General features: G+C 57.4%; 1 protein-coding gene across 1 annotated transcript in view; it reads left to right on the top strand.

Annotated features, from left to right (window-relative positions):
* The first annotated feature begins 7,699 nt into the window (after positions 1-7,699).
* Positions 7,700-13,797, top strand: part of TMEM181 (transmembrane protein 181) — a 59,779-nt gene continuing 53,681 nt past the window's right edge. Inside the window, exon 1 of the mRNA XM_051855208.2 lies at positions 7,700-7,955. Coding sequence (XP_051711168.1) covers positions 7,825-7,955 — 131 coding nt within the window. The 5' untranslated portion in view covers positions 7,700-7,824. The remainder of the gene's footprint in view (positions 7,956-13,797) is intronic.

Here is a 13,797-nt window from a genome sequence, read left to right as displayed (position 1 = left end):
CGGTGGGGCCTGGATTCGGTGGGAGGCAGAGAGCGCCAGTGAAGCGGGAACAGAAGATGGGTTAGACCCGCGTGGCCTGGCATCCTTGAGTGCTTTGCTTTGGGAGAACCACTTGCGTGTTAGAGTTTGCAAGCTGAGTGAGGGAAGTACCTTCTTCGCTACCAAGTGTCAGAGGGCGGGAGCTCATTTCCGTTTGAGCCAGCTCGGGCTTTGTGATGGGGTTTCGTGACCCAAAGCTGTTGGCACCAAAGTAAACTTACCTTTGAATTCCGTCTTCTGCAACATGTTGGAAATATGCTGGTACGTGTCGCAAAGCAGAGTCATCCCGAGATGCTGCGGGAGTGTGGACCAGCAGGAGGCTCCGCCTCCGAGGCCGCCTTGCTGGGTACCCAAAGCCAAGGTCGCCGACGTCCATTCCGCAGCTGGAGCCCTGGCTTCTACCGTGCTGGGACAAAAAGTCCAGGCTTCACTTCAGCCCAGAGGCCCCCATGGCCTGGCCCCGCCTCCTCTCCTGCCACTCAGGGCCAAAGCTGTGGGCTGCTGTATTTCCGGTACAGTCTCACATGAGCTCTGTGCCCCACCCGGAATTTCTCCTCCCCTGGGAAGTCTTCCCAGATCCGCAGAGCCCGGGCTGAACTCCCACTGAAGACTTCATCAAAGTGTGTGGATCTGTTCCCATGTGTCCAGTAGACAGGACAGGCTCTTACTTGATTTCAAATTCCCACTGCCTACTGGTTATTGCGAGCAAAATGAGATCAAAGTGCCCAGTTCCACCTCCACGCCTAAGTGAAAAGCCAGGGTCATGGGATGCGCAGCTGCCTGTGGGTCCGAGCGAGCAGCATGGGCATTCAGCGCGGAGACGGCGGGGGATGGGAAGTGAGCCGCAAGCCGGGCAGCAGCGAGCAGCTCAGAGCCCGGGTCTCCACCGGAACCGGTGACATCAGAGCAACTGGCCCTGCCGCCCCACATTGGCCATGGGGCCCTGGGTCAGACGCCTCCGAGTCCCAGCCGTGGGAGGCCGACAGCCAGGCAGCGCCACGCGTCAGCGCAAGGACATCCTTACTGCTCTGGAACTCCCCCAATTGTTACCCACAAACCACAGGGCAGCCCCGGGGCCCCCGGGGGCTGAGGGGTGGTGGCGTGCCTTCGGCCCCTCCTCTCCCACCCGCATCTTCAGTGGCGTCCGTAACAGTCACTTCACTACAACACACGACAGGGCCATGGTTGTGCCATGTCAAGGAAACGGGAAGTTGGGACTTTGTGTGACACGTGCAGGAGTGCCTGGGGTGGGCGTGGGGGTGCAGACGGACTTGGGGGCTGGGAAGGCCAGGCCCCGGCTTCCTCTTCTTGTATGAGCCTTTCTCACGTCCATGGAAGGGAGCAGGAGCCCCCACTGTGGCCCCGGGGCTGCCCCGGCCTGCTGGGTCCCTCCCCTGAGACCTGAGGCTGAGGGGAACCCGGAGCGCTCACGACTGCCTGCTCCACACCCTCCCTCACTTCTCCTTGCGACTCCGTGGAGCTGGGGCGGGGCATGGGATTCTCTCCTGCAAGTCCTGTGTCGTCCCCACCAGCAGGCCTCGGATTCATGGACCCCGAGGGCTATTTTGTGGGCAGCGCATGCTCGTTACCTTCTCCCCACCCCTGTCCCCAGACCTGTGTCCCTCCCAGCGCTGCCCAGTGCTGTGTCCCAGGAGGCCGACGGGGGCTGCATCCCAGGAGCTCCCGTCTCACATGACCTTGAATGTGGGTGCGTCTTCAGTGGGTGGGCAGGGACGTGGAGCTGCTTCCCAGTGAAGCCACAGTGCCTGTTGCCCAGCACAGTCCATCTCCCACGGGTTCTCAGTGGAGAGTGAAAGCGAGACACACCGGGGTGCAAGACTTTTTCTTCTACTTGCTCTGGGACTACGGCGGACGCGTAACCCTGTAAGCTTCAGCTGTCTCAGGGCTGCATTGATTGTACTGCTCACCTCGTGACTGTTAAGAATACTGAGTGTGGGCCGGCGCCTTGTGGTGCCGGCACCTTGTGGTGCCGGCACACCGGGTTCTAGTCCCGGTCGGGGCACTGGATTCTGTCCCGGTTGCCCCTCTTCCAGGCCAGCTCTCTGCTGTGGCCAGGGAGTGCAGTGGAGGATGGCCCAAAGTGCTTGGGCCCTGCACCCCATGGGAGACCAGGATAAGCACCTGGCTCCTGCCTTCGGATCAGCGTGGTGCGCCGGCCGCGGCGGCCATTGAAGGGTGAACCAAAGGCAAAGGAAGACCTTTCTCTCTCTCTCTCTCTCTCTCTCTCTCTCTCTCTCTGCTCACTGTCTACTCTGCCTGTCAAAAAAAAAAAAAAATACTGAGTGTGACGACACCAGCAGGTGCATCCAGCACACGGTATGCATGTAGCAAAGTCGCTCGACTTCTTGTTGCTGGTGCTGAACCCATCTGGGGAGTGTTCTAATTGAGAGCCAGAAACACACTTCCTGTGTGAGTGCTGAAGAAAGTGGTTCAGCGATGAGGAAGCGCATCCACCATGGGCGCTGCGCTCCCGTCCCGTTTTCTAGGTGGAGTTTCTTTGATCTTCCTTCACTGGATCCCTCTCAGAGAACAGAAGTTATCTGGAGTATTTTTCATTTGACGATGCTCTACAAATCCCCTTATGCTCCCAGAAGGAATAATGCCATTTAATCGGCAAAGAAACACACTAGAAAACGTCAGAGCTCCTGTACACGACGTGAATGTGTCTTTCAAAGAGAAATTCAAAGGTTGGATTTTCAGTTGTATCTTTAAAAATTATTTGAGATGGAGAGAGAAAGAGCTCCCACTGGTTCACTCCCTGAAACGGCTGGGACTGGCCTGGGCCTTACCTGGAAGCTGGGACCTCCATCCAGGACTCTCGGGTGGTGGGTAGGAACCCAGCGACTCCAGCCATCACCACTGCCTCCCGGAAGCTGGAATCAGGAGCAGGAGCCGGGGACCGACCCCAGGTACTCCAGCGTAGGATTGTGGGGGCCTTGACTGCCAAGCTAAACACGTGCCCTATTGTTTCTTTTATGCTACCAACGACTTTAAAAGTTGTATCAAAAATATGAGACATCTTTCCCAAAGTTCACAGGAAATGTGTTTTTTCAAAAACTCTGCATGGGTTTCAAAAAAAAAAAAAAAAAGTGCACCCAAATAAACACCTTTTAATCCTGTTTTCCCGTAAACGTTTTCAAGTAGCGCTCACACACTGCATTCTGTTTGTTTTCGTTTAGGTGAGCAATGGATTTCCCTCAGTCTCATAAAGAGTAGCTGGCCTCATGTATTTTTCAAGACCTCATCGACATAATCTTGATTCCTTAAACAAACACTGGGGCAGAAGTGCAGCACTTTCATTGATCTTAATCTTGATGGACATCAAATTAAATCCTCATTACGTCCCAAACAATCTTAGGTGCTAAAACTGAGTGAGACTCAGTTCCTACCCTCTGGGACTTCATACCCTGGCGGGAGGGGCACTAGAAGTCTGTCCATCATCCGCCTTCCCCTTCCCTCTCCCTACCACCTGTCAAATAAATGGATATTTTTAATGTTTTTTTTCCCTAGGGTGATGTGTCACTTAAGTTCTTAGGTGAAAAAGCAGGATTCCAAATAGTTGATGTGATGTGGTTCCTGTTGTGTAAAACGTTAAGGAGTGGGGACCAGCACTGTGGCATAGTGCAGTGCCAGCATCTCCTATGAGCACTGGTTCAAATCCCGGCTGCTCCACTTCTGATCCAGCTCCTGCTGATACGCCTGGGAAAGCAGTAGAAGATGGCCCGAGTGCTTGGGCCACATAGGAGACCCAGAAGAGGCTCTTGGCTCCTGGCTTCCACCTGGCCTAGCCCTAGCCATTGCGACCATTTGGGGAGTGAACCAGCAAATGGAAGATCACACTGTCTCTATCTCTCCGGAGCTCTCTCTATAACTCTCAAATAAATAAAAAAAATGCATCTTAAAAAATAGAAAAATAGTAACACACTTGAGTGACAGACGCCAGGGTGGTGGTTGTGACTGGAAGGGGACACCTGGAAAGGGGCAAGGCAGAGCTTCTGGGGCAGGAACTCGCCCGTGAGCTCCTGTGGCAGGGGTCACGTGGATGAATGTGTGCACAAGTTGCGAATGAGCCTTAACTTCTAAGTCGAGCACTTTCGGGTGTTGCGCGACCCAGCAGCTCCCGGCCCTCTGCCTCCATTCTACTCTCAGAGTGCTGAAGCCATACCTTCAGCCTCCAGTGAGAAGTGGGTATCCCTGACGGAACCGGACCATTGTGTCACTTCCCTGTCGTGGCGAAGTAGATCGTCCCAGATTTCGCCCAAAGTATCAGTGACATCATGATTCTGTTGGGGTGCTGGGCGTGGGTGGGCATTTTTTTCTGCTCCCTGCGTTCTCTGTTGGTGTCACCCCCGCGAGCTGGCGTGCTCACGTGTCCAGTGGTTGGGCCGACAGTTGGCCACAGCCTCCTCCGGTCTCCACACAGCCTGTCATCCTCAGGGTCTCTCTCCATGTGGTCAAGCTGGCCTACAGGAAGATCCAGATTTCCTCCCACAGAGGCTGACTTTCAGGAGTCTCAGGACAGTGCAGTGCTTCGTAAGCCTAGGCACAGAGGACACACAGAGCGCCTCCCAGCGCATTTCACTTGTCTAGCAAGGTCCCACTCAAGCCCCGATTCGAGAGCCCATCTCCCGATGGGAGGGATGGCGCAGTCACAGGGCAAACATGCCCGTGTGCAGCAGCCAGGGGACCGACGCGACAGTGTCGGTAGCGGGGTATGCCCACAAATAGCTCGCTCATGTTATGTATGACAAAGGTCACGGTCAACCACCCACCCCTCATTCACACACAGCCAGGGCTCCCGAGCATTTCAGTGCACCACTCTTACAGAGGAGCACTCCCCCAGTTCACTGACTCTAGAAAGAATACTAACATAAAAGGTTGGGAGACAAACAAAAGGAAAAATCAAGTCCAATGACCCCAAATAGCCAAGGCACTCTTGAGCAAAAATACCAAAGCGAGGAGGCATTATACTACTTGACTGTGAAACATATGACAAAGGAGCTGGTGCTGTGGCCTAGTGGGTTAAAGCCCCGGCCTGCAGCACCAGCTTCCCATATGGGTCCTATCTGCTCCACTTCTGATCCAGCTCCCTGCTAATGCACCTGGGAAAGCAGTTTAGGATGCCCCAAGTGCTTGGGTCCCTGCACCCACCTGGGAGACCTGGAAGAAGCTCCTGGCTCCTGGCTTCAGCCTGGCCCAGCCCCAGCAGTTGCAGCCATTTGGGGAGTGAACCAGTGAACAAAAGATTCTCTCTCTCTCTCTGCCTTTCAAGTAAATTAAAATAAATCTCCTTAAAAGTATATCACAAAGCTATAGTAATTAAAACCACGTTATTGGCATAAAAATAGATCCTTGGACCAGAGGCGCAGAGACCCTAGGAGTAAGCCTATGCATCCACAGCCAGGTCTTGGGCAGAGGTGCTGCTAAACATGCGGTGGAGAAAGGGCAGTGTTTAATGCGCGGTGCTGGGGAAACTGGGTATCCACACGCACAGGAGTGAAACTGGACTCTGCCACGGACAGACGGATTGAAGACTTAAAATCTCTAAGAACTGCAACTTTGAACCACTAGAAGAAAACACCAGGCCAAGGCCATCAGGACACTGGCATGGGCAAGAATTTTCTAGATCTGAACCTGCCAAAGCACAGGGAACAAAAAAAATAGACAAAAGGGATTTCCCCGACTAAAGAGCTACTGCACAGCAAAAGAACCAATAAACGGAGTGCAGAATGGTAGAAAATGTGTGCAAGTTACGCATCTGACAAGACGATAATACCAGGATATATAAGGGATGCAAACAAAATAGCAAAAAAAAATTTTTTTTTCATTTTAAAAATGGGCTTGATCCCAGGCACTTTTTTTTTTTTTTTTTTTTTTTTTTTTTGCTAGGCAGAGTTAGAGAGAAAGGTCTTCCATCCTTTGGTTTATGCCCCAAATTGCTGCTACAGCCAGTGCTGCGCCGATCCCAAGCCAGGAGCCAGGTGCTTCCTCCTGGTCTCCCACGCGGGTGCAGGGCCCAAGCATTTGGGCCATCCTCCACTGCCTTCCCGGATCCCAGGCACTTTGACATGGGTTGCCAGCGTCCCAGCCCTGCGTGTGGTATTTCACATAGCATTTCTGGTTGTTTGGGGAAGAGAGAACAGCGAATCAGTGGCCCCACGACGCTGGAGCCAGGACTTGTATTGTCCTAGGGGTCACTGTACTTCAACGGGAGAGCGAGCCTGGGCTGGGAAAGCTGAGGAAGCAGGGGTGTGAGTGTGAGTGTTTGATAGGCTCTCTCTAGCCGATCATAAGATATTTGAAATATGGCACACGCTGGACTCTCAGTCTCCATCTCATAGCGGAAAACAGATGTGCATGTGCGCTTTCCGAGGAGCTGTTCTTAGCACACCTCTTTCTGACTGTAGTCTGGGTGTTACAAGTCTCAGCTCCATTTTACATCATCTTGAGATGACGAAAAACAAAGGCAGAGCTTCTGGGGCAGGAACTCGCCTGTGTGCTCCTGTGGCACTGTGACTTTATGAATTGGAGTCAAAACCTGACCGTGTACAATGCTGAGAAATTATGGGAGGATATGCAAGGCCTGATAGGACAGCAGACAAAAAGCTGCTCCAGAATGCAGAGGGAGGGCTGGCACTGGGCTCAGTGGGTTAAGCCACCACTTGGAACACTGGCACCCAGAGCAGAGTGCTGGTTTGAGTCCTGGTTGCTCCTTTTCCCATCCAGATTCCCACCAGTGTGCCTGCCACCACATGGGAAACCAGGACAGAATTCCAGGCTCCTGGCTTTGGCCTGGCCCAGATCTGGCTACTGCGGACATTTTAGGAGTAAAGCAGCAGATGGAGTGTGTGTGTGTGTGTGTGTGTGTGCGCGCGCGCACGTGCTGTCACTCTGCCTTTCAAATAAATTATAATTTTTTAAAAAAAATATAAGGGGAGGGAAGAAATAAATGTGATGATAAAAAGCAAGGGAGAGTGGGTGAGGTCAGAGCATCCAATAGCTGGCAGGAAACATGGGAAATCTGAGAATAACCGAAGTGAACGTTAGACCTGCCTGGGGAGCCCTGCAGAGCAGTTCCTGGGCCGCGCTCTGGATTCCAGCCGTCCTTTACTCTGGTGGGAAAACTCCAACAGCATCGGGAACAGCTGCTTCCCGGGAAGGGACCACACCACACCCAGGACACCGGATCCCTGGCAAGACGTGCTCAGTGGTGCGTCTTCACTGTGCACACGGGGTGACCCTTGCCGGGACGTGCGTGGCTGGTGACCGCGATGCGTACGGGAACCGCACCTCGTCGAACAGACTCCACAATCCTTCCAAAATATTCGTTATGGCCCGGCAGTAGTGGGTTAGAGCCCCAGCGGCACCGGGCTCCGCGGGCGCTGTCCGCGGTGCTGAACGCAGACGCCGCGTTTGCCTCCCGCCCGCACTAGCCGCGCCCTGGGCTTTCTGCCCCCCGCGCCTGCCCCTCCTCGTGCCTCCCCCTCCTCGGTGCCCGCGGCCGGCGGCAGGACCGGGACCCTTGCCCCACTCGCCGGGCCTGGCTCCCCGCGCGCTCGCGGCGGCGCCCAGAGCGCGCCCGGCGCCCGTTCCTGCGCGCCCCCTCCCCACCTCCCGCACCTGCTGCTGCTCCTCCTCCTCCTTCCCGTCAGGCCCGCCCTGCGCGCCGGCAGCCGGGTCCCCGGGCCGGGAGGAGACGGGGCGAGCGAGGCCGCACAAAGCGGGGAGCGGCGGGCGGAGGCGAGGCGTGGGCGCGAAGCGGGCATGGACGCCGAGTACCCGGCCCTGGAGCCCCCGCTCTGCGGCGAGCTCAAACGCCTGTGCAAGCGGCTGCAGGAGGCGCTCCACGAGCTGAGAGAGGACCTCGCGCCCTTCCGAGATGACCGCTACTACCGGTAGGCGCGGCGCGGCCGGCGGGGCGCGGGGCTCCCCGGCCCGGCTGCGGCCCCCCATTCCCGGCCAGGCGAGTCCTGCCGCCGCCCCGGGGCGCCGAGCCCGGGGAAGGTCGGGATGGGGGCTGGGTCTTGGCCGCGGCGCGCGCTCCAGGGCTCAAGGGCAGACCCGCGCCCCTGGGGAGAAGGGCCTCTTTCCATCCCCAGAACGCGGAGCCCAGATTCTTTTTTCCCAAAAAAAGGGAAAGGGACCCGCGGGCTGCGGTGCCCGCCTGGCTCCTCCTCCCGGGCCTCGGCCACGCTTCCCTTCCCGGCCCAGCCCGCCGCCCCCGCCCTGTAGGCGCGCCTTGGCCTTGGCTCGGGAACCTCAGCGGTGGCTGGGGGCGGGGGGACGGGATGGGGGATCTCTGGGGCGCGGCCGAGGGTCTCCGGACTGAATGGCGCCGCGGTGAATGCCCGCCGGGAGCCGGGCTTGGCGCCCGTTTGCATTCGTTTCTGCCTCGCGCTCCTGCGGCGGCCGAAAGCAGGGCGGCTGCAGCCGTGCGCAGAGCGCCAGCCCCTTCCTCCTTGCTCGCCTCGGCCCAGGGGCCGTGGCTGGGTCGGCCTAAAGGAGCCTGGTGCCAGACAGGGCCTCTGCGAGGGGACCTAGGCCGGGACCTCCATCGGCCTTGTTACTGAGTAGCTCCGCGGCCTGGGAGTCGCCGAGCTCTGCACCTCGGGCTTCGGCGTCTGTCCGACGGGAAGCTTGAGGATCTGAGGCCCGCCCCGCGCTGACGCTGGCTCTGGGGTGGGCGCGAGGGAGTCGCTTCTGAGACCCCACCCAGTGCTGGCGGAAGACGCCTCACTCCGGTCTTCAAACCTGCTGGCTCGGGGTGGGGGTGGGAGGAGGCAGGTCATGCGGCCCCCGCCCCGCGGACTGGCCGTGTGCTAGAGAACCCACAGCTGGCTTCAGATCACGTTTCTGATTTCCAGCCTCCCTCTCTACTAATTTTCCCGACTTTGTTTTGTTGTGGCCTCCTCTGTTTTCCTGGGAAGATCTCTTTGGGAAAGGAGCCCGCGACTCCTGGAAGGGTCTCAGGGCTGCACTGGGGACCCCCGGTTGACTGTCATTTGTTCACTCCCCTGCTCACTCAGCTGAGGGCCCTGGAGCACCTGGTTCTGCTGCCGACCTGGGTGTCGGGGATAGAGCCGTGAGCGGGACAGACAGGGCCCCTCCGGTCACAAACCCGTGAGAACGTATTGTGCAGCGACGTGCAATAGTGACAGGGTGCTGCGTCGTGAAGGTGTGAGGGGGGCGCTTCGAGGAGGTCGTGTTTGAACACTGAAGATGGGGCGCATGGTAGACCACGAGCTGGGGACAAAAGTTCCAGAAGACGAACCGTGCTGTATCCCTGGTGCCATAAAGAAGTGCGGTAAGTTCACAGACGGACAGGAGGACTGGCCATTCCAGAGCGGCGTGGGCGACGACAGGTGAAGCCAGACGGGGGAAGACGGATGTCAGCCGCGTCGCGTGTGACACCCCCGCAGGGTCCTGAATCTTAGAAGTGACAGGGCGCCGTCTTAGAGCCCGCAGCTCCGCTTCTGCTCCAGAGGCAACTTCACCAGTTGCCTAAATCTTGAAGACAAAGTCCCCACTGTGGGGGGCGGTGGGTAATGAATTCCGCCCCCGGGGGTGAGAGCGAGGTGGCCGCAGTGTTCACAGCCAGGCTGAGTCACCGTGTTTTACAGGAAGGGCCCATTCTGGTTCTGAACCATCTTCAAATGCTCCTTGTCCGTGGGTTGCACCTTCACAAAAGGAAGTGAGAGACTTGAGTCTCTAAGTTGGGGAGCGGACAGCTACAGCGCCTGTGTCCGGCGAGCCTCTGCTCTCTCACCGTGTCACTTCCTCATTGCGACTTGTGACTAAAATGCCCCAGCTTGCTCTTCCCTGCAGGGCTGGGGACTCGCCTCACGCGGTTGACAGTTTTCTTATAATAGGGAGAGGCGAGGAACCCAGCTGCCCTTGCGCCATTGTCAAAAGGTGCTTGGCGCCTCGGTTAGCCGGCACAGCTGTGTGTGTGGGAGCTGCCTCACCCAGCGTCCCGGAAAGCTGCAGCCCGGGGGCAAAGGACACGCAGTCATATCCACAGAGGAAGAGACGGCAGCTGCACCGTGTGCTGGGGACGGGGCGTGGGAAAGCAGCCGGCTGGGGAGCTGCGATCCCGGGCTCCCGTCTCCACTCCACCCTGTGCTGACTCCCAGCCCCGGGGAATCTGAATTTCAGCGGACGATGCGTTTCCACATCAGACAAATGAAGCCCGCAGCTGTCATCCTCACCCGAGTGTCCTACGATCAAGGTGCCTCCTGAGGGTGACACTAAGGGTGCTCCCAGCCACAGACAAAAAACACCGCAGCCTGCGCAACATGGTGATGGACTGGGTCATTGGCCCAGCAGCTGCACGACGTCATCCAGTTCTCCCTGCTTAGCTCGGTAGCACCTGGCCCCGACTGGGTGCTGATACCCATGCGGGCCCTTGCTTAGCTTCTCTCCCGCTTGATGGGGAGAACTGTGGCTTTCTGCGGTTCTCTCTACAAGCAAAGGAATAGCTTGACATCTCCAGAACAACTCCCAAGTCTCCTCTCCACCCTCGTCGAAAGATTAGCCAGGAGAAAGACAGGCGTGGAACCCTCGCACCCTGCAGGAGGTGGGCTGGAAAGCCTGGAGCGCTACCTGGTGAGGAGCCATGGCCAGCACCTCCCCTCGGGCGCTCACCCTACAGAGATGCGCGCGTGTGTCCATCAAGAGGCGGGGGCTACAATATTCATGACTGCGGGAGTTGTGAGATGCGGAAGCCCCAAGCTCGCCACATACGCAGCAATGGTAGAATGTATCGATGCAATTGACCTGGTCCATGATGAGATATCATGTAGCAATACAGTGAATAACTTACAACCACACGCAAGGTGCTTCTCACACTCGAGTACAACCACTTGATTCCATTTCTGTCACACATACCGAGCAGGCAAAACAACTGGACACGGTGAAAAGTCAGGGTGTGGTTATGCCTTATGGGACAGGAACCGGAAGGGGGCAGAAGGTGGCTTCTGGGTCCTAGCAGCCTTGTGCTTGTTGGTCTGGGTGCTGGTCGTACAGGTCCCTTGGCTGTGAGTGTCACTAGGCTGTGTGCACCGTGTGTGTGCATTTCTGTGTGTGTTGCAGACCTTAATCGAAAGCTTACAAGAAAACCAAGCTCATGTCTCGCTGAGAATGAGGCCACTGGCCCTTCCTGGAGCGCACACAGGCAAGAGTGTGGGATTGGACTCATGCCCGTGCAAGCCCCAGCTGATGGTGGGGCTGACTTCCCGAGGTCTGGGTCTTCTGGGGGGATGAGGAGAGGTGCGGGCCAGTGGAGCTGTGCTAGGTAGAAGGCATGGGGAGACGATCCACTGTGCCCACGCCATGAATGGGAAAGGTTAAAGCAGCGAGTAGGTAAACAGGTGTTGCTGCAGTCCCCAGAAATCTGTGGGCGGCCACCCTGCTGGTCTGCAGGGTTTTTTGCTGTTGTTTTGTTTTTAAATATTAACTTAGCATTGTAAAACATAGGGGCAGCAAAGTTGGGCTTGAGTTTTCATGGCCAGTGACATACGTGCCGTTGGGTGTGTCCCCACCTAAGAGGCGTCCGGAAGCAGCAGGCCATCTCTGTGGGTCCACCCAAGCTGGGGCCGTCGGTCTTGCTGGCCTGCATTAGCCAGTACATGGAGTCTGCACAGGGCTCAAGCTTCAGACCAGTATGCAGACCGCGTGCCAGTGTAGCGACTGGGCTGATACAGTCCTGGGCTGGGGACACATGGGGTCCCCCGGGGGACCTCACTGACGAAGATTCTCCCGGCTGGCTGCACCTTAGAATCACCAGGGGTCGGGGGAGCTATAGAAACACTGCTGCTCGGGCCCCACCCGCAGGGTCTGGTCTGATTATCTGGGCTGAGTCTCAGCAGGGCTGGAGAGCACGGGTGTGTGTGTGTGTGTGTGTGTGCGCGCGCAGCCTGGCCCCGTCTCTTCCATAGATGGTCTTGCCGAGGGGACAGCAGCACAGTGGTCACCGGCCCAAGCTCCTCTCAGCACAGAGTTCAGTAGCTGCTATGAACCATGGTCTCAAACTGGCCAGCCCCCCTTTGGATTCATGGATTCACGCCCCTGGCAGGCTGCGGTCAGGGTTAAGGTCTGAGAGCCACCTCTCCATGGAAGCCAAGGCCGCATGTCTCTGCCCAAGCCAGCCAGTTTGAATGGACGTTGGTTACTGGCTTGGATGGGATGTTCCAGGGGCCCCCTACTCTCTGTGTTCCAAGCCATTGGAGGTGCCTCCCTATAGCCTTTGACTGACAGCTGTCAGTCTGCTGCTTCCTTCGTGGTGGGAGGGACACAGCAAGTGTCCTGTGATGACGCTGTAACTTTAGTGCTGTTGAGGGGTGTGTGTATCTTCCCCCCAGATCCTGGGTGGAGCAAATCCATCCGGGAAAGGCAGCAACTGATTGACAAGTAGAACAGAATTCCACACGGAGCGGGTGGGGGCAGAGGCGGGCAGGGGAGGTGGTTTGCAGCTACCCGCAGCTCAGCAGATCCTAAGCTAGCTGCCTGCCCATCCCCTGTCAGTGCCACTTCTCTGTCGCCCTCATCTCAAGGGTAGAGAAACAATCTCATTAAACATCTATGTGAGAACATGGCACGAAGCGCAGAGGAGGAAGCAGCAGCGCCGTCTTCCATTGGGTGCAAGGTGCAGGCCCCGGTTGGGCCACGGACCAAGGGTCTGACAGACACATGGATGAGGGGCTAGGGTGGACGCCAGGGCTTAGGCACGGCGGCCACATCCGGGCAGTGCCCTCTCCCCACTTCCGCAGACTCCCCTCCCATGCCCTGTGGTCCTGTTCCATCCCTTATGCATTTGTTCTCCGGCTTCCTCCTGCCTGCTTACAGCTCTTCGTCCACACACACCTCCCTCCAGGAGTTCCCAGGCTGTCTTCTCCAACATGGTGGCCAGCCCGCTGCTCCCCACCACACGTGACCAAGGGCTCAGGAACAGCCCCCGCCGTGGGCTCCCGTGTTCCTCCTTCCTCACAGCGGGTTGGGACCCTTAGCTCACAGCCCCCTGCTGCCAAATTCTTATGCATTCAGTTGCTGTAAGTATAGCCCAGTGGTGGGCGTTGGGGGTAGCTGTTAAGACATCCCTTGGGACGCCAGCATCCCACTTCAGGGTGCCTGCTTCCAAGCCCCGGCTCCAGCTCTGCTTCCAGTTCCAGCTCCCTGCTAATGCGCCAAGAAAAACATCGAAAGATGGCCCAAGTTCTGGGGCCCCTGCACCCCTGTGGGAGACACAGATGGAGTTCCAGTCTCCTGGCTTTGCCCTGGCCCAGTCCAGGTTGATGCAGCCATTTGGGGAGAGAAACACTTAATAGAAGATCTCTCTCTCTCTCTCTCTCTCTTTTCTCTCTCTCTCTCTCTCTCTCTCTCTCTCTCTCTCTGCCTTTCAAATACAGGGAACTACCAGCACACGGCTAAGAGCCCCTTTCCATGTGGGACCCATGGTTGCTTTCTCTAAGGGTTGCCTGGGGCCGTGAGAGGGGCAGATTGCTGCCTCGTGAGCCCTCGCCCTCTGCTGGCTGGGCGCGGGTCTGTTGCCTCTCACTTTCTGAGCCGGAACTTCTCTGCTGAGCAGCCCCTTCCTCCGTGCCTGCAGCCCTGGGCTGGGCTACGCTGAGGCGTAGTTAGGCTGGCCATGCCCAGGGGTGTCCCAGATGCTGGGAACCAGTCACCTGCCTAGAATTGAAACCGTGGTACACTGCTGCACCTGTGCGCCCCCCTCCACGGTTG

This window comes from Oryctolagus cuniculus, chromosome 5 (genome assembly GCF_964237555.1).
Source record: "Oryctolagus cuniculus chromosome 5, mOryCun1.1, whole genome shotgun sequence".
Lineage (NCBI taxonomy): Eukaryota > Metazoa > Chordata > Mammalia > Lagomorpha > Leporidae > Oryctolagus > Oryctolagus cuniculus.
The sequence above is the reverse complement of the archived record's forward strand: the minus strand, read 5'-3'. Positions and strand labels throughout refer to the sequence as shown.